Source organism: Suricata suricatta, chromosome 11, assembly GCF_006229205.1.
Source record: "Suricata suricatta isolate VVHF042 chromosome 11, meerkat_22Aug2017_6uvM2_HiC, whole genome shotgun sequence".
Lineage (NCBI taxonomy): Eukaryota > Metazoa > Chordata > Mammalia > Carnivora > Herpestidae > Suricata > Suricata suricatta.
This window is the reverse complement of record NC_043710.1, coordinates 6,767,968-6,793,365: the sequence shown is the minus strand read 5'-3', so window position 1 is coordinate 6,793,365 and position 25,398 is coordinate 6,767,968. Positions and strand designations below refer to the sequence as shown.

Below are 25,398 nucleotides of genomic sequence, written 5' to 3'. Positions count from 1 at the left end.
AGTCCAGCCCTGGCTCTGGTTTTATAGGTAAAGCAGCTAAATCTTCGAGAAGGAAAGCTACTAAAGGTCACACGACTACTTAATGTCAAGCCAAATCTGCTATCCATACGTGGTGCTAAACCACACTTGGGGCAAGACTGTGGCAAGTCAGCAGTAGCTGCAGGACATCAGAAGGACGCTGATGGTGACTTGGCCCCCTGGCCCCAGGGCCGTCACCTCGCTGATGTGCTCAGAAAGGCAGAGCCAGCCATGCAGACTGCCGTGGCTTGAAAGTGCTTGGGAGCTCACTGAACCCTGCCCCTTCATTGCTGAGATGAGAAAACCAGAACCAGAGAGGAAAGTGACTTTGCCAAGGCTCCGCTGTAAGCTACTCGGAGTCAGAATGGCACTCGGATCTCTAGGTTCCGGGGCTGTGCCTGCAGCGGCTCTGTCAAGCAGCCATGTTTGGGACTGTAGGGCAAAGGCTGTCAATGCAACTTGTCCTTAATCCTCCAGTTCCACTCCGGCCCTTCTCCCCTCGGGACCTGGGCCTGCCCACAGCACCCACCTCTAACCCCTAACAAGGGGACTCCAAGGGACCTAGGCCTTCCAGCCCCAACGCTGCCATTCATCATGGGAACCTTTCAGCATCTGACGGACCGACCATCAGCTCTGTTTAAAGACTAGAGTGACAAGGATTCATTACTTCACAAGCTGGCCAATTCTAATGCTGGACATTTATAACAGTTAGAGTCCTTTGTTCTGAGCTAAAATGAGTTTCCCTAAATTCCCATCGATTTGATCTTCTGTGGCCACACAACCCAAGCCTAACCTGGGTATCCCAGACCAGCCCTTGGGTTACATGAAGTCAGAGCTCGGGTGCCCTGGTCTCCAGGGGCCCTAACCTGGGTTGACTTGCAGTTGATCTGAGAAGCTAAACCGCATTACTGACAAAAGCCAGAGGGATAGGTGAGCGGGAAGCATTTGTCCACCGAGGGTGCACTTTGGGGCCAAACTGGGTGAACTGGGATAGATTATTTCTTGAGGGTCAGCAGGGCTCTCGAGTCTTACAAGCCGAGTTTTGTGAGCCCCGGCCGGGAGGCTAGTTTGCGGTCAGGTGCAGCCCCCACCCATCCAAAGCCTCCGCCAACAAGAACCAGGCCGACCTGGGGGGGGCGGGGGGGGCGTTCAGGCATTGCTTCCCTGTATCTTCAGGGAAGAGTTTGCTCTCTCTCTACTTCATGAAACTCAGTCAATAGCTGTTCATAAATAATTTATTTTCATTAGGATCCTAAGTGCTGGAGATGAAAGACCTAAACTGGACCTTAGAGCAGTACAATTCTCAGACTAGAACATTGTAAAAAGTTCTATTCTTTTCTTAGTGTTTTAAATTGAAAAAAAAAATCCACTGTAAAGAGGCAAAGAATAGGACAAACCCACAAGGGGACTCAGGGAGTCTGGGGCCCGCATCCCCTTGACCGGAACATCATACATGGAGGATGGAATGGGAAGAGTCACTGCAAGAGGACACTCTTCCCACTGCTGCGTCTGGAAGGCTCACTGGCTGCTCTGTCCGAAGAAATAGCGAAACGGGAAGAGAGAGCTGCAGGAAGGAGAACAGTGTGGGTGAGGTTCCAGAGGTCCCTTCTCCCAGGCCCGTGAGGGCTCCATTAGGACACCTTTGCTTTGGGGAACCACTGAATGGATTCAAGTCTGGAGCAGCATTTGAAAGGCACCCAAATTCAAGTAAACTCAGGAGGGACGCATGAAGGAGATTGCAATGTGACGGCTGAGCTCTAGACAGATAAAGGATTTGCTAACTGTCTTCTGCAAAAAGGACTCTGAAGACACCGTCTAGATTCAGAGAGAATGGAAAAACATTTTGGTAACCAAAGCATCCGAACGACCTAACAAGAACAGTCTCTGTTTAAGCAGCATTTACGGAACAAGGTCCAATGCTAGGCACGCTGGGGTCGGGCGGGTTGTGTAAAGACAAACAAGACACAGTGTTATTAGACTCTGTTAGGGCCCTATGCCGTCTCATTGCCATCCTGTATCCTGGGATAAACAGAGATTCTGCAGGTAATCTTCTTTCTTTTCTAATTTCCTCCAGAGACTCAATGAGGCAGATTTTGGAGCTAGATTGCTCTGGGTCTCACTTTAATGGTAGGAGAGCAATCTGTCCTACCTTAGAAACGCAAAGAAGCCATTGGTTCCCAGCTCTGCGGGTCCTTCGGGTGGAGCTGGGTTGTTTTGCTGTAACGGGGGGATGATCTGCCTTGCCTGGCTGCCCCCCGACTTAGAATCTGCAAGGAAAACACTCAGGCAGGGAAAAGGTGTTATTCCAGTGACTTTCATATGACATCCGGTAAAGGCCAAGGGCAGCCTCACACCAAGGTTTGTTTGGAGCCAGGCGAATTGTTTGTTCTGACCTTCCCAATTGCATCTCAGCTCGGTAAGATGCTATTCTGACCTTGGACTATTTTTGGTTGGGCCCCTGAGGTTTTCACCCAGCTCAAGTCCGCCCACCATGATGTTTTCTCATGGACTGACAACTGTCGAAGAACTGTGCTTATATCCCTGCATCTGTGATGACTACGGTCCGTACCAAATTCTCAGGCTGGACACCTTACCAACCTTTCCAGCCCTTGCTGAACATCATGGGTGCTCAACGTCATGAACTGCACCTTCAATATTAACATTAATGCCCTGAAGGGAAGAGGAGGAAAGACGGCTTCCCAGAGATTACTCTCCAACGAGACAGTACAGTGAAACACATCTCTCCCAACTTTTCTGTAAAACTTATCGCTCATATAGAAATGTTTTCAAATAGTGGGAGCATCAGTTTCACCATGAGGAGCACAGGAAGGACATGCATCATTCCCTTTCACTTCTCCTGGGAGCTGAGTGAGCTTTTACTATTTGAGGGCGGGGCCCCAGACCAGAGGATGGCCGACAGGGGTCTCCATGGGAGCAGGGTCCATCCCCAGCAAGTGTGCGCAGACTCAGAGCTCTGTGCTGCTCTGCTCATCAGAGAACTAAAGAGGTCAGGACGATTATTAAAAGAGAATGAGTTTCCCAGAACCTACCCTGTTCCTGGACGTCAGGGACATCAAATGCTGGGGTCTCCTGCCATTCCTGCTGGGTTTTTCTTTCCTTGTTCTGATAAAAAGAGGACCAAGAAATGATTTAAACTTTACTCCCATACATCCTGGTAGTCTGAATGCTATTTGTTGGTTGGCGGTTAGTCAAGAAGACTTCGTAGGGAAAGTGCTATCTGGATGCGGCCCTGACAGGCGAGTGGGATTTTATCATATAGATGGTCAGCAAGAGCAGGGCATTTTAGACAGGACATGGTGCACAAAGGCACAGCCTTAAACAAGCAAGCAGAGAAGTGTGGCTAGAACTGGGGCAGCGGAAACACGGCTACGGCGTAAGCGGCCAGCACGCTACAAGTCAGTGTTCTCCCTAGACTACTCCTTTACAGAACTTCTCTTAATACTTTGAGGGGGACATCCTATTACCTGGTTCAAAGCCCACATTTCCAGTTGACACCCCTACATTCAGAATCACGGTTCATATATTTTCTTCGGGAATCTCTGTTAACTGGCCACTCCCCTCTCCTGAAAAGGGCCTGACTACCTAGGAGTGCCAGGAAGTTCCTTGAGCCATTGTGCTGGTGAAGAATTCTACAGCCAGGGACTGCGGACTAGCACGGTGGGTCTGCGAGGCAGAGGTGTGATAGCCCTCTAGGAAAGCTAGGACGCAGTGTCCATCCTAAGCGTGAGCTGTACTTCCGAGATGACCTTTTCCATAAACCCTCGATTTCAGGACACGTAGGCTGCTACCGGAGTCATATTCCCGCCCAAGTGAAGGGGAATGCTCGCCCCCTCTAAGTCTCCGGCTGCGGTCCCCACAGGGTGGAGATGGAATTGACAGGGCACAGCTCTGGCTTCTAGCTTGAGAAAATGATTCTTACAATTTTAAAGAAAACTATTGTTTGGAACTTAAATTCTGCTGCCTTGGCCCTATGAAAGCATCTACTGAGGGTGGCCATGGGGACAGGTCAAAGGCCCGAGGACAGAGGTAAAGATCTCTCAGCCAGGGCAGACTCCCCTCGCAATAGAGGTTCGCGTTTGTGCCCTCCTCAAATCCTGACCGGTGGCTCCTCAGGTAAATGTCACAAGGAAGGAAAAACAGCCTGAAATAAGACCAAGGGCACCAGCTGGGGCATCCGACAAGACGTAATAATACACTGACAACCCAACACAAGACTGTCCTCTCAATCTTCAGGGCCAGATCTGCTTAGATGCACAGTTCAAGGGGCCCCTGGGCAGCTCAATCAGCTGAGCGTCAAACTTCAGCTCAGCTCATGATCTTGCAGTTCTTGAGTTTGAGCCCCACATTGGGCTCTCTGCTATCAGTCAGAGCCTGCTTCAGATCTGCTATCCCCTTCTCTCTCTGCACCTCCCTGGTTCGTGTTCTCTCAAAATTAAATAAACATTTTTTTAAAAAAGGAAAAAATAGAAGTACAGTTCAAGCAGAGGTGGCAAAAAAAAAAGAAAAAAAAGAAAAAGAAAAGCTACACACAGTCTGTTTTACTTCTGGCCCACTCATCTGCTCTCCCCCACTCTCTATCCTTACCAAGTCTGGATCTCTAGTCTGGCACCTCAAGTAACAGAGGGAATGGGCCTGCCTTCCTTCCCATTCTCCCCAAAACACCTCTTATGAAACAGAGACCTTGTTCAGATATGTGCCGTGTTCTTCTAGGCTCTCCCTGTACCAGCTCCCAGTGGCGTCATGTTCAGACATGACAGTCTACACTGGCTGTGACCCCAAAGGGGAGAGAAAATATTAAGCATTGGACCATAGGGGCAAATTTGATTTTTCCAGCTCAAGTGACTCACACTGAGAGCCACTGTGATCACTCTAATTCAGGAGAAATCCTCTTTCTGGGAACAGGGTCTACAATAGAGATCATCACTGGGCTTTGAGTCAAAATCAATAAACATGTTCCTTTTGGATTTTGTTTTGGTGTTGGGTTTTTTTTTTTTTTTTTTTTTTGGTGCTCAGAGTTTTTGTCTAAACCTAGTATCGAGTTGAAGAGGTAATTATGTTGAGTAAGAAACTGCGGGTACTGTTCTTGAGGGAGATGAGGTGTCAAACTAAGAATAGGAAGGTATGAAGGATAGAGAGTGAAGGGAATGTTCTTTTAATAGTAATTATCTCGGTTGTATAAAGCGTCTTTGTTCTCCGGGGCGTCATGCACTCCGCCTGTACTTTCTCGTTTCTTTCTCTTCCCTCTTGGAAGGATGGGACAGAGGAAGGCGATCATCTGCCTACAACAGCTCAGTGGGCCAGCTGGCCAGGGCATAACGGGTCCTGTACCCTGCCCCTACCCACAGAGGCAGAGGATTGAGTTCCTAAGGGTTCCCTTTCCCCCCAACTAAACAATAAATTTCTGTAAGAAAACCCAGCTTTTTCATGTCTGGGTGCACCCCAGCACCATACCTTGCAAGCAGGAGGCAAAATCATCATATAGAAATGAAAATCACTTTACCTTCCTACTTAAAAAATGTTTTAGGGGAAACCCTAAAGTTGGTCTTACGTCCTTCAAGATCCAGCCTGTGCTGACCTCTCCTAGCACTGGACTCTAACTAAGCTCCAGGGGCACTGGCTTGCAGTCACCAAACGCACTGTACTTTTCCTTCTTGGCTTTAGTTCTTTGAGCTACTCTGGGAGCCCACCCTCACATCCAGCTGGTTTGAGGGAGGGTCTCCTTGTGGTCCCTTTGCTTCCGCATGTAGCACATCTATCAACAACCGTCTGCCTAGCTTTTTCCACCGTTGGCACCTTCAGGGGAGAGCATGAGATCTCTAGCCCTTGGCACACAGCAGACACACAGTCAGTTCGTCAAATAAACACGCATGTAGATATTTACTGCATAACTGATCATGCCACGGGTTCTGGGAAGGTGAGGGAGGTGAACTGGGCGTGTTTAAATACTTAAGGCCAGGGGCGCCTGGGCAGCTCAGTGGTTTAACCCTCCGGCTTCAGCTCACATTCATGGGTTCTAGCCCGCGTCGGGCTCTGTGCTGACAGCCCAGAGCCTGGAGCCTGCTTCTGATTCTGTGTCTCCCTCTCTCTCTGCCCCTCCCCCTCTCATGGTCTGTCTCTCTCTGTATCAGAAATAAATAAAACATTAAAAAAATAAAAATAAATAAATACTTAAGGTCAGAGCTACTTTGGAGAGATAGGTGAAAAGTAAGAAAAAGGCACAAATAACAGCTATTTCAAGAGGGGAAGAAAAGAAAAAGGGCGCTCTTACAGACTACCAGAAAAGAATCCCTGAGATGGAAGAGTGGCAGATACAGGAGCATCTAAATGGGGAATAAGCCTCGCAAATGAAACCAAACGCTTCCGGGGCCAGCCCCTCACGGCTCTGGGTGCACCGGTCTCTTACCAGCACCCCATGCTGATGCATACCTAGCTTGTCTATAAAAACCAGATGTTCCCAGACTCAGACCCCAGCGCAGATGACGGCAAAAAGTTCTCTAAAATGAAAACACTCTATGCCGGATCCACCACCATTCCACGGCCCTCTTTTCTTAGCTCACCGCAGAGTAGAAGCAGCAGCTTTTTAAGCTGAGAAGAAAAGGCCTTTTAACAAAAGGACTCATGGATGAGTGCACCATGCGGCCACCCCCCGGGGGCAGGCTGCGGCAGGGGCAGGATGGCTGCTGGATGGTGAGACCCAAGAATGAGTTCAGCCAGTTCAGTCTGTACTCAGAACCAAAATGTGCTGCTGGCAACAGGAGTCCTGACTTGTTACAGAGCAGGAGCAGCCGCCAGCCTCCAAGCCTCCGTTTCGGTGCTTACCCTCTTGGTTTCCATTAGGGGCCTCTTTCTGCTGGGGCCTTGGCTGGAAATCCCCATCTTGGCCCTGGGGTGGGGAAAGAAGCCCAGGAAACGTTACTGGCAGCAGCAACATCACATTTAAGCAAATGTGGCCTAAATGAATATTTCAGCAGGTTGGCTATTTTTATACCACTCCTGGCCTACAGAATAAATTGTGTGGCCAAATTCTCTTTGGGTGCTGCTTCAATTCACAGCAGAATCCCAGTTTGAAACATCTAAGGATCTAGGGGTTGAAAAAGGGAGAATGTGATTGACAGCCGGTAATCAGATTTTGAAATACTTGACTGCATCACAACCCAGCAAAAGGGAAGATGTGAGGCCTCATCTCCATGGAAAATTCAGCCAAATAGAACTGAGCAAAGCTTCACACTTTCAAGTACCTTCACATTCCACCTGTCTGGGAAAGACGTTTCCTAACTCTTTCCTGACATGTGCATCTGGAGGGCAGAGGCCTCGGTCCCCTCACTGCCCACGCTCACTGCTCCTGCTGCCCACGCGGCCCCAGGAACGGAACAGCTGCTCTCTGTGCACATGGGCCGAAAGCACTTCGGGCTGGGGAGCAAACCACGTCTTGGATTATTCCAGTTGCTCTCTCTGGGTGCTAGTAAGAATGACTGAATTATCTCATTCACTCTGTCCCTGACAGAGACTGGAAAGAATAAGTAAGTAGCCTCCACAAGAGCAATGTCAGCATCGGATGTGTTCAACGTTGACCCCAACACTGCAGGATCTTCCCCAATCACTGACACAGACCCTCTCGCACATATTTACATTTTAGCTTACATTCTCTCTTAAAGGGAGATTTCTAAAACTTTACTACTTAGTAGGTAAAATACAATTTTATTTTTTTATTCTCACTCTCTTGAGGGTCTCTATGTGTTCTTATATAATATCCCGGACTTCTTAAATCTTGTGCCTTCTGCTAGTGTGGCCATACTAAGTGCTCACTGATTATGTGTTGGATTCAACTGACTAGATCTGATTACATTTCCTCGCAGTCTTTGTCTTGATGAACAGAAGAATCCTATTTTGTTGAGGAAGGAACTGTGTTCACACTACATTGCAAATATCAACTTGCCCCTTTCCCTTAGTCCACCCCTGGAAATGGGCAGGTACCAATGAAGCCCACAGGCAAAAAGTGACTCGGTGAAGGACAGAATCGACGGGCAGCAACAGCTGGCAAAGTCTAACGAGGATGCAGGATCTCGACTCTCCCCGCACCACTGACCTGTCCAGCCCTGGCTGGGGCGGGGGGCTGGACACCCCCACTCGGGCTCGCTTCCGCATCACGGCTCTCGCTGCTCTCCTCTCCGCCGGCACCTTCACAGAGGAACCAGACCCGTCACTCCTCTTCCAGGGCTGCTCCCAGGTCATTGAGGGCGCAGGGAAGAGAACACCCTATCTCTAAACTGCCTACGGAAACTTGTAACACCAGCTCTGCACGGGAGGCTGGACATTCTGTTAGAGACAGTCTGAGAGATTTAGCCAAGAGGAAAAAGATGGTCTCATGTACACAATTCTGATTGGACCTAGGCAGCAACCAAGGGGCAAAGTAAGAGGAAGAGACAAGAGCAGGACTTTTCGTACAAGAAAAGGCAATAAATGCAATTTTCATCTTGTATAGAAAAGGCCAACTTACCAATCCAAGAGAACTGTCATTTACTGGTTTCCCTACAACAGGAAATTTGAAGGTTATAATGGATCAAGATGCTGTTTCACCTGGATTTCTAGCTACCATTTATTTCTTACAGCTGGTCCTAGACAAAAAGCTCTATGTACACCCTTCCCCTTTCTGCCTGGTACCGCTTTTGCTAGAAATACAGGGTCTTCAAACTCTCTTCCCCTATTTTTTAAAGAACTATTGTCATCTACAAGGTCAAACATATTACATTTATATTATATTCTAATGATATGCCACTTGAAAGGAATGATCCTCAGTAAAAAAGAAAAAAGGCAGAGCTTTAGACATCAGTGACAAATGAATTGGGGAGACACTTTGAGGCAAGGCCTTTGCAATCTTTTCCAAATCAAATTGGCAGGAATCCATCTGTCCCTCTACGAGTAAAAACAGCAATGGCCTTCAGAGATTAAAAACTGAGAGATGCCTTTAAGATACCCCTAATGTAAAAGTTACTGAATACTCTAAAATGGAAGGAAGTATTTTTATATGAGATCTCTTTCACTGAGTGATTACTGTCAGTCAGATTTTGTACTACTTTCCATCCACCAAAATTAATATGTATTTAATCCTTTTAACAACTCAGGGAGATAGGTGCTATTATTATTCTTCACCATTTCACAAAGGAGGCACAGAAAGATTAAGTAATTCATCTAAGGTCACACAGCTATTAAGTGGCAAATCCACCAGGATTTGAACCGGGCCATCTGGCTTGGAGCACTGGCTCCTAACCTCTGCACTGTTGGGGTTGGGGCCCAGTCTGGCTGGCCATTGTGCCATGCTGACCTTGCACTGCTAACCCATGGACATCCGGCCTTCCCTATTTCTCCTCCACCACTGAAACCTCCATGGTTCTACTTACCAGGTGACAGGTTTTCATGAAACCATTTCATCTCCACGTACAGAGTGAAAACAAATGGATAGGGGACCAAGCCGATTTCCCCATTTTTGAATTTCAGGTGGGACACTCTCTCCCATTTGCTTTTATCTGAGAAATGGTGCTAAGGAGTGAAGAAAGCGGTCAGTATGAATCCCTGAGTACTATTTTAGGGATAAGACCCTCTCCTATCCCTGTCTTGCCTATGGGTTTGCTGCTTCCATTTGAATCGACGATGTGACCTGTAGCTTATTTCTATCCTGGTATGAAAGGATACAGGGAAATATAATGAAGTGTTCTGTAGCAAATGGCTGCAGATTGTCCAAGTTTCCCAAGACCACACGAATAGAATCCTGGAAAAAAATGTGAGATGAGTTTACTACTGTCGAGTCCTGGCCAATCTTTCCATTTATGCCTGTCACTGCTTTTCGCAAACCTTCATTCTATTAAAGCTGAACTATGTGCTGTTCCTTAAACATCCCTTCTGGTTCTCCTTTTTTGTCCTGGTCCCTCTGAAAGGTCCTTTCTACCCACCAGCACATGTCCAAATCCTATCTATCCTTTAAGGTGCAGCTCAAAAGCTATCTCCTCTAGCAAGTTTTTCATGATTCCCCGAGCTGAAGTTAACTAGTAGTCTCAAACTTCACAGTAGTTAGTCATGGGTGTTCACCACATTCCATCCACACATTTTATTTTCATTATTGAGAAATCTCCTTGAGCTAGAATATACACCTGATCTATCTTAGCATCCCTTATATAGTGTCAGCCTTAATAAACGTACACTGGATGAATGAATAATACCGGTATTTATTGATACATAGTTATTTTACTTTAGCTTAAGTCCAACCTTTTCTTCTACTCTTTTAGAATCTTGACTGAGAGGCACCTGGGTGGCTCAGTCTGTTAAGCGTCTGATTCAGGTTTTGGCTCAAGTCATGATCTCAGCCCCATGTTGGGCTCTGTGCTGACAGCGTGGAGCCTGCTTGGGATTGATTCTCTTCCTCTCTCTCTGCTCCTTGCCCCTCCCCCAAAATAAATAAACATTACAGACGAGATCGGGCACGTTCAGGGTGGTATGGCCGTAGACTAAATAAACATTACAAAAAGAAAATATAAAATGTCGATTGATTAGTCTCTAACCTATGTTTATTAGTGTATACCAACTAAATAATTTGGCATCATAAAAAGACTACTGGATTGGGGCACTTGGGGGGGCTCAGCCGGTTGAGCACCCGACTCTTGGTTTCAGCTCAGGTCTTGATCTCACAGTTTGTGGGTTTGAGATCCCTGTCAGGGCCTGCTGGGGATCTTCTCTCTCTCTCAAAATAAATAAACTTAAAAGGTGGCTCAGTCTGTTGAGCGTCCAACTTTGGCTCAGGTCATGATCTCTGCTGACAGCTCAGAGCCTGGAGCTTGCTTCGGATTCTGTGTCTGCCTCTCTCTCTCTGCCCTTCCCCTGCTCATATTCTGTGTCTGTCTCTCAAAAAATAAATAAACATTAAAAAAAGTGCTGGATTTCTATAAGAAAAAAATCAGAATTTTAGTCTGAGCTTTGTCATTTCATCTAAGCTTGATTTTCCTCATATTTGGCTCACAGAAGGCAGAAACGGTGTCTTAATGATCTTTCTATTCCCTACACTACCATAGTATCTGGCTTATACAGTTAATAGCTAATATTTATTGAATAACCCTAATGACCAGTATTACTATTTCTATACATGTTAACACTCACAGAAATCTTATGAGATAGACACTTCTATTGTCCCCATTTTGTAGATAAGGAAACTGAGACAGAGAGAGGTGAAATAACTTTCTCAGGGTTACTCAGGAAGTAATGGGGGAGCCAAGATATGAACCTAGGCAGTGGGGTTCCAGGGCTTACCCTCATAACCGCTCATTAGGCACACTGTCTATCAACAAATGCTTTCTGAATACATGAAAGATGAGAACATCTGCCTAAAATCTGAGGGCAAGACCATATAAAAAGCACCCTGGAAACTTTGGTTATGAACGTATAGATGTTCCCCGGCTACCACGCACTGAGCCACTGTGCGGCAGGCGCTGCACACACCACACCCACTTCTAACCCGAGCCACAGTCTTGAAAACAGGCCCTGCTTATCAACCTCGCTGACAGGTGAGTAAGCAGGCTCAGCGAAGGCAGGTAACTTGCCCAAAGTCTCATTGTAAAGGCAGAACGTAACTCAAATCCAGGTGTGACTGGCTCGGAGGTCTACGCTCGCTCCACTTTACTCGGCTGCCTTGAGCTTTTCCCTGCCCAAGCTAACTGAAGCAGAGTGAAATGAACTCTGCTCTGTGTACAATTAAAATAAGCAGAAAACTGTCATGGTTCTATATTAAAATAATTGTTGTTTATAACAGTGTCTCTGATCTCCTGCAAGACTTTAATGTACCTTTAACACTCCTGCAAACTGCTAGGATACCTTTAAGGCTAGGACTCAAATTTTTGGTTTCATAGTTTTATGTTTGTATATTTCATTGTATTCAAATTCTTTGAAATGTGACGGCATATGTCTTTATAAATCCGAACAATTACAAATGACTGAGTTGTGAAGTCAGAACAGAAATAAACTAGTCCAGAACTCTCATTTCACGAATGAGGCAACTAAGACCAAGAGACAGAGACGATTTGCTGGGGGGCCGCACAGCTAGTCAGTGGCTCAGCCAGGGCTGGAATCCGAGGCCAGCGCCCAGAGCTCTGAGTCCTCGCCCAACAGGATCACCAATTTACAAAGCTGTTCCCTTGCTCAGTGTTCCTCCTGTAGAGGAACTGGGTAGAGAAGGAATGAAAATGAGGTGGGAATAAAGCACTTGCAAATGTTTCCAATTAAAGTGAAGACACAGCAGTCTTGTATGTGTATTTACAATTGAGCTTCCTGAACGTCAAGTCGCAGGCAGTGGTCAGGAGGGTGAGGCTTCCCAGAGCCCTGCGAGGCGGCAGCCCTCCAGGAGCTTTCTCCACGCCAGCTGCCACGCCACAGAAGAGAGCTGTGGACGGCTGGGAACCCTGGTGGAAACAATATACTTCTCGGCCTCAAAGGTGCTGACACTTCAACTAGAAGAACTGAGGAAGGATACAGGCTTTAATTTCCTTGTAAAAACAGTTCCGTTTCTTTGCAGAGGACTATGGCAGGGAGAAGCCAAGTGACCAAGTAGAGGCTATGACTCAGTTCACAGGAAATAATTAAAACCTGGATATGGACGCATCCTTGACTTAAAGAATAACTCCCAGAAGTTGTCTGCTTTTTTCCCTACCTCCAGCTCCTTGAGGATGACTTCCTTGTCTTCTATCTCTTCCCCTCTAGAAGGTAAACAAACAAGAGATAAGTAAGCTGAGAAGGAGAGCTCTGAAGACCGTAGACTCTACTGTCTGTTGAGAGTAGACCGTAGAGCAGAAATGACACTTCCACTGAGCTACAGAAACATGACTAAGTAACAACTGTGTGTGTTGACTGAGGGTTCATGGGAAGAAGTGATCACCTAGGTGGTGTGGTCTGAGAACTGGTAGAAGGTTGAACCAAAATATCTTCATTAACCTGCCAGGACCTGAAATTCTCCCTGTGGAAGTCAACAATTTGTTAGACTAGTTGTACTCAAGTGTAGTCTGTGCATCACCAGGCGTCCTCAAGACCCTTTCAAGTGTTCTTCAAGGTATTTTCATACTAATAAGGTGTTATTTGCCTTTTTTTTTTTTTGCTGTGTTAACATTTATAATCATTAGTACAAAAGCAATAGAGGCAAAATTGCTGGTGCCTTTGCACAAATCTGGCCAGTTACACTAAAGTGCACTAGCAGTTGTGGTAATCTTGACTGCCACACAGTCAAGATTATAAAATGTCAACCCTTAAATACATGTCCTTTTTAATACATGAAGTGATAAAGTGGGAAGTACTCATAATGTGCTTCCGCTGCACTCCAAACCATGACGGGCGCCTGCAGGAAAAGCACCTGGGCAACTAACAGTTGAAGCTGGAAACTGAACTAGCTGCTTTTCCTGAAATGGGATTTTATTTCAATGATCAGCTAACAGACAAACTATAGTTGTTTTATTCAGATTCAGGAACGTGAAATTTAGTCAAAAATGAACAGTGAGCTTATCAATTCAAGCAAAGCAACCGACAGTATTCATTTGTGTCAATGATGAATTTTGGGATTTCAATCAAAAATCTGACTTTGGAAAACTCAATCCACCCCAGTGAGGTTGACAACTTTCAAACACTTAAATACTTTTCTAAGATTGATAGTGATATTAATAGATATGATTTTTTGATATTGTATAATGAAATGTGTTGACATTTGGATGATCTATATAAGTCAGTCAGCCAATATTTTCCAAATGACCAATGAAACACATTATGTTACAAATCATCCTAGGTAAAAGATTCATTCACAGAACAAGACAGGCCAATAGATTTTAATGTAGCAGAGTCCAAGAAGTTCACTGATAGAATTTCAGATTCCGTATTGCAACTAACCTTTAAAAAAACTACCACATTAAACAAAACAAAACAACTATTGCTTGTTAAGTTTTAATGTAGGGTCAAAGAATATCCACAATAATCTGCGAAGGCTATTAATATATTTCTGCATTTCCCAAATACGTATGTATGGGGCTAGATTTTTTTCATATAATTCAACCAAGAAACAATCCACAACAGATTGAACGCAGAAGCAGATACAATCTATCAGCCCTCTAATAAGCCAGTCTAATGAGATCTGCAAAAATTTAAAACAATGCCAGTCTTCTCATTAATTTTTTTGTCTTGGAAAATTGGCCATTTTTAATAAGAATGTGTTAACACTTAATAGATAATATTAAAATTGTGGCTAAATACATATAACTTAAATTTGCCATTTTAACCATTTTTAAAAATTTTTTTTAATGTTTTATTTATTTTTGATACAGAGAGAGACAGAGCATGAGAGGGGATGGCCAGAGAGAAGGAGACACAGAACCGGAAGCAGGCTCCAGGCTCTGAGCTAGCTGTCAGCACAGAGCCTGATGTGGGGCTCGAACCCACGAACGTGAGATCTGACCTGAGCCGAGGCTTGAGGCTTAACCGACTGAGCCACCCAGGCGCCCCCATTTTAACCATTTTTAAGTATATAATTCGGTGGTGTTAATTACACTCACAACCACAGTGTACGACCATCACCACTATTTCCAAAGCTCATCTTCCCAAACAGAAACATCATACTCATTACCCAACATCATACTCATTCTCCCCTCCACCGCACCCCTGGAAACCCCTAATCTATTTTCTGTCTCTATGAATTTTCCTGTTTAATATTTCATAGAAGTGGAATCATATTTTTCCTTTTGTTCCTGGATTCACTTAGCATGAAGTTTTCAAGGTTCATCCATGTTGTACATGTATCAGAACTTCATTTCTTTTGCAATTTCTTTGATGGCTGAATAATATACCACTGTATAATATACCACACAGATAAGTACATTTTGTTTATACATTCACCAGTTTGATGGACACGGGCTATTTCCATCCTCTGGCTATCACGAATAATACAGCTATGAACACTGTTGTACAAGCATATGCGTGAGTCCCTGATTTCAATTCTTTGGGGCACATACTTAGGAATGAAATTGCCGTGTTATATGGTAATTCTATGTTTAACTTTTTGAGGAACTGCCAAAGAGTTTTCCATGGCAGGTGCACTATTTTATATTCCCATCAGTACTATACAAGGGTTCCAATTTCTCCACATCCTTGCCAACTGTTATTTTCTGAGTGTTTTTTTTTATACCCATCCTAGTAGGTGTGAAGGGGCATCTTGTTATGGTTTGGGTTTGCATGTCCCTGGTGACTAATGATACTGAGCATCTTCTTGTGTGCTTATTGTCCATTTGTATATCTCATCTGAAGTAATGTCTATTTAAATCCTTTTTCCATTTTTATTATTTTTTTAAATGTTTATTTTTGAGAGAGAGAGTGTGTGTGCATAAGCAGTCGGGAGGGGCAGAGAGAGACAGGAGACAGAGGGTTTGAAGCAGGCTCCACATTGTCAGCGCAGGGCCCCATGTGGGGCTCAAATTCACCAGCTCCAAGGGTAAGAGCTGAGCTGAAGTCGGTCACCTGACTGAGCGCCCCAGGTGCCCCAGGCGTTGTTCATTCTTAAACTGGTTTATTTTGTTGTTTTGGAGTTGTACTTCTTTCTTTTCTTTGAATGTTTGTTTGTTTGTTTGTTTTTAGTGTTTATTTTTGAGAGAGCGCGAGCACAAGCAGTGAGGGGCAATGAGACAGAGAGAGGGAGACAGAGATCCCACGCAGGCTCTGCACTGTCAGCGCAGAACCAGATTCAAGGCGCAAACTTACAAACTGTGAGATCATGTCCTGAGCCGAAATCCAGAGTCAGATGCTTAACCGACTGAGCCACCCAGGTGCACTGGGTTGTACTTGTTTCTACACTCTGGACAGTAAACTCTTACCAGATGTATGATTTGTAGGTATTTTCTCCCGTCTGTGGGTTGTCCTTCCACTCTGTTGATAGTGTTCTTTGATGCACAATTTTAAAAAAATTTAATGAAGTCCAAATTTATTGAATTTCTTTTGTTGCCTATGCTTTTGCTATAGTATTTAAGAAACCACTCCCAGATTCAAAGTCATGATGATGTAAACCTGTTTTCTCCGAAGAGTTTTATAGTTTTAGCTCTTAAGCTTACGTCTTTAATCTATTTTTAGTTAAGTTCTGTATACAGTATAAGGTCTAACCTCTGTTTTTATCTTATTTTTCCTTTTCTTCCCCTACGTTCATCTGTTTTGTTTCTTAAATTCCACATGAGTGAAATCATAATATATATCTTTATGATTGATTTATTTTCCTTAGTATAATGATATATTTTTTGTTTTAAATTTTTTTATTTTTTGAGAGAAAGAGAAAGAGAGAGAGAGGGAGAGAATAATCAGGGAGGGGCAGTGAGAAAGGGGGACAGAGGATCCGAAGCAGGCTCTGTGCTGACAAGAGAGAGCCTGATGTGGGGCTCAAACTCACGAACTATGAAATCATGACTGAGCTGAAGCTGGACACTTAACTGACCAAGCCACCCAGGCGCCCCTAATGATGTATTATTTTTAAATGAGTAAGTATTTGATTTTAATTTTTTTGTTTTAATCTGTATATGATACATATTGACAGGTATGACCCACATAATCAAACTCTTTGGGATCTTTGATAATCTTTCAAGTTTAAAGAGATCTTGACATAAAAAATCTTGAGAACTACTGCTCCAAAGGTATGCCATCACTAATTTAGAAATTTACATGAATAATAATATGTGGACTATAAAATACTTAGGAAACAGGGGCACTTGGGTGGCTCAGTCGGTTAAGCTTTTGACTCTTGGTTTCAGCCCAGGTTATGATCTCACAGTTTCATGGGTTTGAGCCCTCTGTTGGGCTCTGTGCTGGCAGCATGGAGCTTGCCTGGGATTTCTGCCCCTCACCCACTCTCACTGCCTCCATCTGTCTCAAATAAAAACACTTAAAATAAAATAAAATAAAATACGTGGGAAACAGAGTCCTACCAGATGCTAATTCAGCCAGTATCCTGGACAGGGTGAAGGTAGAGAAGGTATGACCCATGGCAACGTACAAACCTGTATTTGCAAAGGCTACTCTCTTAGCTTCAAAATTACCTGATGCTGTTGCCATATCTGATTTTGAATTTATACACATTGGGTCCTGCATGAAGAAACCTCGTCTCTGGAAACGGGTAGGTGAAGGGTTTTAAACTCATTGCTTCCAAATGATAGCCTAAAATAAAATACAAATATTAGAGAATTATTAAAAAGGTAAAGATGGTTCCTTACGTTCTTTATGGTACGGGAAAGAGAAACTGCCCAATCTGTAGCATCTCTTCATGAGTGAAATGTCCAACACTCAGCACCACTGCCTATGCCCCGGGCTTGGCTTTTACATTAATCACCTACATTGATCACTTGGGCCATTCTCCGGTGTGCACGGGGAAGATACACGGTGTTTGGGGACAATCAGAAGACCTGAGTTTGAGTCGTGTAGCTTACCTCACAACCTTGCGCAAGTCACTTCTCTTCATGAGACTAGTGATAACCAACATCTGATGACTCACAAGCTTCTTGTTAGGAGTAAGTCTATCTCCCAAATATCACTCGAGTCTATTCTCCTCCCTTGTCCCCACTTTCCTTGGAATCTAGGCCAATATGAACAGGACTCAAGTCAAATAACGAAACAATCCAAACGTACCAAGAGGTGGCACAATTAGGAAGACCTCTGCTGTGAATTTTAGGTGACGTTCAGGGATGAACACACCGTCCTGCCACAGCTAATGCAGCAAATAAGGACACACTGACGCTTCCCAGTGCCGCCAAGGAATGCCTGACCTTCCTGACCTCTCGACCACTCTTCCTTTTCACCAGTCGTGAGACTGCCCTGTGCCACAAGAGTGCCTCCTACCCTGTTAGCACTTAACTAGATTTACTTTTCCTATTCCAGAATTTCTGTCCACTTAAGGTCCTCTGAGGGAAAGTCAGCAAAGGGGAAAGATGGAAAAAGAATGGCACGTCTCTTCTCCTCCAAGAGGACATTTGGTACACACTAAAAAGTAAGAATTAACCACAGTGATTAGTGGTTTTCTAAGTCACTAGGACTTTTTTGTGCCTCTTTTTACTTGTAGAGATAATAAACCCTGCACTTTGTCTCTTCATATGGAAGTGTAAGTAATAAATAATGAGATGAGAGGTCCAGAGTTCCTGAGAATAAAAGCTACCCACACACTACACAAAGTACTGATGTCAGAGGTAGCTAAGAACAAACACAAAGAAAGAATAATTTAGGTTTGAATCTCAGCTCCAGTATCCCTCCTTAGTTTCTCTGGGCCTTGATTTTCTTATTTATACAATAACTTTTTGTTACACCCTATTCTACATGCCTTACGTATATTATCTCACTTAATCCTTAAAACAAGCCTTTGAGATTAATAGCCTAAATCTGATAGATAAGGAAACTGAGGCATTGAGAGATGAAGTAACCTCCCCAATAACTATATAAATGTTGGAACTGGGTTTCAAAATGAAGTAATATGAAGCCAGACTTGATGCTCTTAACCACTTTTCCACTCTGCTTTCTGGGGTTTTTAGGATGAAAAAAAAAAGATAATGAATATAAATCATGTTGTAAGTACTAAAATATTATATACACATAAAGGACTCTTTTCATTATTCTTTCCTCCATATGACCCCAGTACTATTTCTACTCAGCAGGGAAAACTCTTGTATGGTGGAGTCAGAAGAGCTACATGCCCAAAGAATGGAATTTCCCGCAATTTCCAAAGTTCACGTCTGGGGCTGCCAGTAAAGAGATATCCCAGTGTCTGATCTCGGCGGCTTGGGATTAGAATGACAGGGGTTGGAGCCAGAGCCCATAAGACTATTTAGACTAGAACTGCAGTCAAAAGTGAAAAGAAATAGTTGGTGCCAACGACAAAGTTACCAGAGGGGAAAGACTGTTCATATCCTGAGGGGGGGAAAAAAGTTTGCTGATTCCCATGCCCAAGGCATGGCAGGAACCCAGCTAGGTTTGATGGTGTTTTTGATGCTAAGATGACTTTTTTAAGTAGGAAGGGAGCCCACCTGCCAGAAAAGTTGCTGCCACAAAAATCCAGCTTTCAGTTATTCAGAGTTTTCCTAAAATGCAGGCGCCTCTCACCACAGGCTGAGGGTGGGAGATCAGAGCAAAGGAAATGAAGGGCATTTGCTGGAAATGACAATCCAGAGAGGAAACTTCATGTACCACACCGCAGTGGCTGTCTGAAAGAGGTAACAACAGCCTTCTTCTGGCTGGGGCCTGCCTGTTAATTGCTGGCTGCCTGCTTCGGAAACAACCACGCACTAATTACCTCATTTGAAAATAAAGATTAGACAGCATAATCCAAAACAACCACGTAGTACTACTGGTTCAAAGATTTCACAGGGTTATTTTCCAACATAGGTACTGTAGTCATGAGAACAATATCGGGTCTTAATAGATGAAGGAGGGTCACTCTCAATCCATTTTTAGGTGATCAAAAAACATGATGCCATTAAAACAAGAAAAGTTCAGAGGCAGTATGCTGCGTTAGTTGGAAAGACAGAAGATGTGCAACTGGAGGATCAAGGCTTGAGTCCTACCTCTGCTTCTTTTTTTTTTCTTTTTTTTTCCCTCTGCTTCTTATTAGTCATTAGACCCTGAGCAAATCACTTAGCCTTGCCATTTCTCGATTTCCACATCTACAAATGGGGATCCCATCTGCCCCTGGAATTGTTGTGGGGTTAAGTGAGATTATGCTGTAAATAGCACTTCGTAAACTCTAGAGTATTACATAAACATTAGCTGTTTTGACAGGCTTGAAGAGTTTCTCTTTTTTAAAACTTTTGTACTTTTTTTTTTAAACTTTTAATGTTTATTTATTTTTGAGAGACAAAGAGACAGAGCAGGAGCAGGAGAAGGGCAGAGAGAGAGGGAGACACAGAATCTGAAGCAGGCTCCAGGCTCTGAGCAGTCAGCACAGAGCCTGACCCGGGGCTGGAACCCACGAACTGTGAGATCATGACCTGAGCCAAAGTCGGATGCTCAACCGACTGAGCCACCCAGGCACCTCCCCCCAAAATTTTTTTAATGAAGTATACTCAGACTCTCTCTCCAAACAGAGATTCCTGTTGCCTATAATTGGAAGCGCTGTTTGTTTTAGATGGTATGAGAAGCAAGGAATTTCACCAAAGAAGGAAATAACTTCCACGAGGTGCCTTATATCTCACATTGGAATCAGGATTAGCACTCCCCAAGATTGCTGATTCCTTTGGTCCATACATTTTCCCTTACATCGCAATACCTTGTCAGTCACTTTACTAAACTGTAACCCTGGTCACTCTCATAACTGTAGATGACTCAAGACTAACTCAATCTGGGGTATAAGACATCAAACCAAAATACAGGCTTTTCTGATTAAATGTCCTTAGAATTCTTTCTTGGGGTGTTAAAGGCTTACATTCACATTTGTTTGTCTTCAAGATCCATTGTCAAAAGGAACTAATCACAGTTTTCTTTACCTTGCAGGGTAGCTAGGATGGTTGATGAAATAATGCAGGTATAATTGCATATTGTAGTGCTCTACACATAGGTTTTTCAATAAAGAGTAACCTCTCTAAAAGAAAACAAAGTGTTAAGATATGGGATGGGACAGGAAGAGACTGATCTAAGACTACCCAGGACACTTTCATGTTTACTGATATCATTCCTTCTCATGAGGCTTCTTCCTACTCTTTCTGGTAAAACACAATCTTTAAAATGCTCTTGGCATTTGCTCAGAAATAGATTTTCCCTTGGAACTGTGTCAGATTTTGTTTTGTTTTGTTTTGTTTGAGAAGTGAGGAGTCACTAAAGTTTCTAACAGAGAGGTAGGAAAATGCCCTAAAGTGAAACCAAAAGGCCTAGTAGACAACTCAATAGACCAGAAAGGAGTCTAAGTTAATTTCCTAAGTTACCTTTGCATCTAAGTGCCTCTTCCATTTATATCTCAACCATCCTAAAAGCTATTGGGAAAACTGCTTTAGTCAATAGGTCTAGAACTGTGGTTCTTCTTCTAGAAAGCCAGTAGAACGATAACTCATCTCACCACCCTGCCCAGCAGTTCTGGCTTGTTACAGGATGATCAGCTTATTAGCATTCACATCACACTGAATCACTGCAGCATTCTAAATGTCCTACCAACCCCAGGAACCCAAAAAGCATTTGGATATAAAACTGAAGGCAGGGAGAGACATTTAATTTTTGGTTACATCATTGGGTGAGTTGCCCTGAAGCAGTACATGTAGGGAAGAAAATTTAAAAGCGTGGGGGAGGGGCACCTGGGTGGCTTAGTTGGTTGGGCTGCCAACTTCGACTCAGGTCATTATCTCACAGTCCATGGGTTCAAGCCCCGTGTCGGGCTCTGTGCTGACTGCTCAAAGCCTGGAGTCTGCTTTGGATTCTATGTCTCTCTCTCTCTCTCTGCCCCTACCCCGCTCACACTTGGTCTCTCAAAAATAAATTAAAACATTAAAATAAATAAATAAAACCGTGGGGGAGGGGGAGAAGCATCAGTAGTTTCAGAAGAGCAAACGGTTTAGAGAATATCCTTAGGTAGAGAGAAAGGAACATCTTTTACAACTGTATTGTAAAAGCTAAAACTCTGTTGTAAGAGCTAAAAACTCTGAGTCCTTGATGTACATATCTTGAGGGTCTTAGTGACAGAAGACTGAAATAGGAAACTGTGAAAAGAAAACTTCAGGGCTACCTGGGTGGCTCAGTTGGTTAGGTGTCCCAAGTGTTGATCTCAGCTCAGGTCTTGATCTCAGGGTCATGAGTTCAAGCCCTGCCTTGGGCTCTGTGCTGGATGTAAAGCCTACTGGAAAGGAAAGGGAAGGAAAAAGGGAAGGAAAAGGGAAGGAAAAAGGGAAGGGAAGGGAAGGGAAGGGAAGGGAAGGGAAGGAAAGGAAAGAAAGGAAAGGAAAGGAAAGCTTCTAAAATATACAGCTTTGTTCTTGCCACGAAACAATGGGAGATTCTGAAGAAATTAAGTTAATAAGAAAACTAAATTACTTTTTCTGTAAAGAGAAAAAATTTCATACAGGAAGTTTGAAATATTTTATGAACTTTAATCCAGTTCTGGTGAGGCAGTGAGGGAGATAAGAATTGTATTTACAAAAAGATATACCTGGCTTGAAGAGATCATCTAAGTTGGCCATCACGGGCAAGACTAAAACTCAGATATATTTCTACAAGATAGTCCAACTGATTATGAACTGCCCTAGACTCAATATTAACCTCAATTCTTTGTATTTTACATTTTAAGCCTAGCTCTAAAATAACAAAATCATTTATTATCAGTAAGAAACATAAAGCTTTGTACTTTGAAAAACCATCAAACCATAGGCCTTAGCAAACAAACAAATCTCATATTTAAAGCACTTTCAGTGTATATATAAAGCTTTTTTAGACCTGTTTCACAAGATCCAAAAACTTCTACTGAAGTAGGAAAGTTAGATTCAGTTAATTCATCCTCCATGCTAACTGCTCTCCTAATTTTTACCCAATGTGAGCCTCTCAATCTCGTGTTCATTCAATAATCATTCATTCAGCTCACAAATATTCACATGCCTACAATGTTCCAGAAATGAAGTGCTGCAGATGAAGTGGAGAAGATTAAGAACTTGATCCTCACCCGCAAAAAGCTTACAAATAATTTTAAGTGTGATGACTGCTACAAAAAAGTAGAGGGTGATATGGAAACATGATACAGAGAATCCTAACCCTGGAAAGGACATCATGGAAGCCCATTCTAAGTAAAAGACTCATACCTGAGAGATGAGTGTGAGTTAGGGAGGCACAAAAAGAGAGCGCGTCTGAGGTGGGTACAGGAAACAGAAGACGTAAGAGTCTTCGATTGGGAGAGAGCATGGCGCTTTCAAAAGAAAAAGTATAGTAACCTGGAACAGAGTGGGCAAAAAGGACAGTGCTTTGAGAGAACACTATGCAGATAAGCAATGAGTCCGTCAGCATACCGTTGTGAGCCTTACCATGCACTGTGCACTGTCTGGAGTATGTTTAGAGTATAAGAGAGATATGGTAACTTGTCTTTAAGGGCTTATATTTCAGGTGTGGAGAGCAACAATAAACACGTTAAGTGCATAAATGTAATTTGAAGTACCCTAAGTACTATAAAGAAAATAAATGAGTTTTATAGTAAAGAGTGACTGGGAGGCTGCTTAACTACTGCGGCCAGGGAAGACTTTCCAGACAAGATCACCACTGAGCTGAGGCCTTAATGGAAAGTTGAACAACCATGCAAAGTCAAGAGGGAAAGCATTCCAAGCAGGAAAAAAACCCAGCTAGCACAGACGCCCTGTGTTGGGTGGTTTAATGGACAGAAAGGTCAGTGTGACTGGAGCACAGAAAAGGGAAACAATAGAGGAAGATGAAGTCAGACAGGAAGAAACCAGACCATGGAAGGCCTATAGGCCATTGTAAAGTGTTCAAATTTTATGCTACGGGTTTTATAAAGAATGAAATGATTGCATGTTTTAGAAAGATGAGCTGTATAAGGGTAAAAGCAGAAGCAGGGAACCAATTAGGAAAATTTTGTAGTAGTCCAGTGGAAAGATGATGCTGATTTTTGACTGGGGAGTCTTCATGAATAGCTGGATTTGGGGTGTATTGTTTTATTTTTTATTTTTTAATGTTTGCTTATTTTTGAGACAAAGACAGTGTGTAATCGGGGGAGGGACAGAGGGAGAGGGAGACACAGAATCCGAAGCAGGCTCCAGGCTCTGAGCTGTCACCACAGAGCCCGATGCGGGGCTCGAACTCACAGACTGCCAGATCATGACCCAAGCTGAAGTCAGACGCTTAACTGAGCCACTCAGGCGCCGCTGGGGTATATTTTAGATTGATGGACTCGATGTGGGACTCCAGGGCGGTTCTTATGTTTTCAGCATTTGCTATTAGGTGGGAGGATGGTACATACCCTTTTCTGAGATGAGGAAGGATTCTAAGGAAAGAGATTTGTGGAGAAAACTCAATAGTTCTTTTTGGTTAAGTCTAAGAGGCCTAGTCGACATTCCTGTGGGTATGCTGAGAGGGTATGGAATCAGGATGGAAATGTAAATTTAAGTAATCAGTGTTTAGGTGGTACATGAAGCTATTGAACAGACGAGATCATCAAGGGAGAAAGTATAGGTAAAGAAGTGATGACGGTCTTTAATTATAGTCCAGGTTATGAACTGTGGAGTCTATCCTAAAAGCAATAGGAAGGCACTAAAGGGCATAATAAAAAAATGAGCACACAGCTGTGAGTTACAGGACACATATTTATAGATCTGGTTGTAATGTGGAAAATAATCCAGAACAAGAACAGATAAAAAAGGACCAGGACCAGCTAGGAGAGGCCTGTGGTGCTAGGCAGGAGTTGATTACGTGGCCTCGTCTACAGGAACAAAAGTGGAGATGAAGAGGAAAGGACTGGCTTGAAAGATGCCTGCGGAGATGTCTAGTTGTGATTTAAACTGGGGAGGGGAGGGAGAGAGAATAAAGATGATTCCTAATTGCTTGAGCAGCTAATGGAAGAGGGGAAAAAAAGTGCCACTTCCTGGAAAAAATCGCCTTAGAAAATAAGTTTAAAAAAATTTTTTTCTTAAATTTATTTTTTGAGAGAGAGAGAGAGAGAGAGAGAGAGAGAGAGAGAGCGCGCGCGCGCGCGCGTAGGGGAGGGGCAGAGAGAGAGGGAGAGATTCTCAAGCAGGCTCTGCACCGTCAGAGCCGAGCTCCAAGTGAGGCTGGAACTCCCCAACCCGGAGACCATGACCTGAACTGAAATCAAGAATCCCTCGCTCAGGGCACCTGGGTGGCTCAGTCAGTTGAGTGTCCACTCTCGGCTCAGGTCATGATCTCACAGTTCGTGGGTTCGAGCCCCAGGTCGGGCTCTATGCTGACAGCTCAGAGCCTGTAGTCTGTTTCGGGTTCTGTCTCCCTCTCTCTCCAACCCTCCCCCCCCCCCACCCCCGGCTCACGCTGTCTCTGTCTCTCAAAAATAAATAAAAATCAGGAAAAAAAAATCCCACGCTCAATTACTGGGCCACCCAGGCGCCCCTAGAAAGTCCATTTCTGAGGAGCAAGATGTGAAGTCCTCATCGGGAAGTGCTCAATTCTAAGATGCCCACCAGCGGGCCAAAGAGCCATCTGGGGGACTGTTGGGATCCCGTGGTAGGTTCACTGAAGAGACGCGGAGGGTGGGGGTGGGGGAACTGAAGCTGAGAAAAGTCAAGGACGCACAGCAGGGCAGGCTGGGTCTCTCCCCCTGCGCAGATGCCAAGATTCAAAAGGCCAAGGGGCCGCAGATGCCAAGATTCAAAAGGCCAAGGG

The 25,398-nt window shown here is 44.0% G+C and overlaps 1 protein-coding gene across 2 annotated transcripts in view; it reads right to left on the bottom strand.

Moving 5' to 3' along the window:
* Positions 1-1,235: 1,235 nt before the first annotated feature.
* Positions 1,236-25,398, bottom strand: part of MAJIN (membrane anchored junction protein) — a 24,703-nt gene continuing 540 nt past the window's right edge. For both annotated transcript variants that reach the window (XM_029957295.1, XM_029957296.1), the window contains exons 2-11: positions 17,124-17,241; positions 12,728-12,773; positions 9,730-9,805; positions 9,438-9,563; positions 8,537-8,568; positions 8,126-8,217; positions 6,859-6,922; positions 3,069-3,141; positions 2,168-2,285; positions 1,236-1,582 (exon numbers count right to left, since the gene is read on the bottom strand). In XM_029957295.1, the coding sequence (XP_029813155.1) occupies positions 1,537-1,582; positions 2,168-2,285; positions 3,069-3,141; positions 6,859-6,922; positions 8,126-8,217; positions 8,537-8,568; positions 9,438-9,563; positions 9,730-9,805; positions 12,728-12,773; positions 17,124-17,224 (774 nt within the window). In that variant the 5' untranslated portion in view covers positions 17,225-17,241 and the 3' untranslated portion in view covers positions 1,236-1,536. The remainder of the gene's footprint in view (positions 1,583-2,167; positions 2,286-3,068; positions 3,142-6,858; positions 6,923-8,125; positions 8,218-8,536; positions 8,569-9,437; positions 9,564-9,729; positions 9,806-12,727; positions 12,774-17,123; positions 17,242-25,398) is intronic.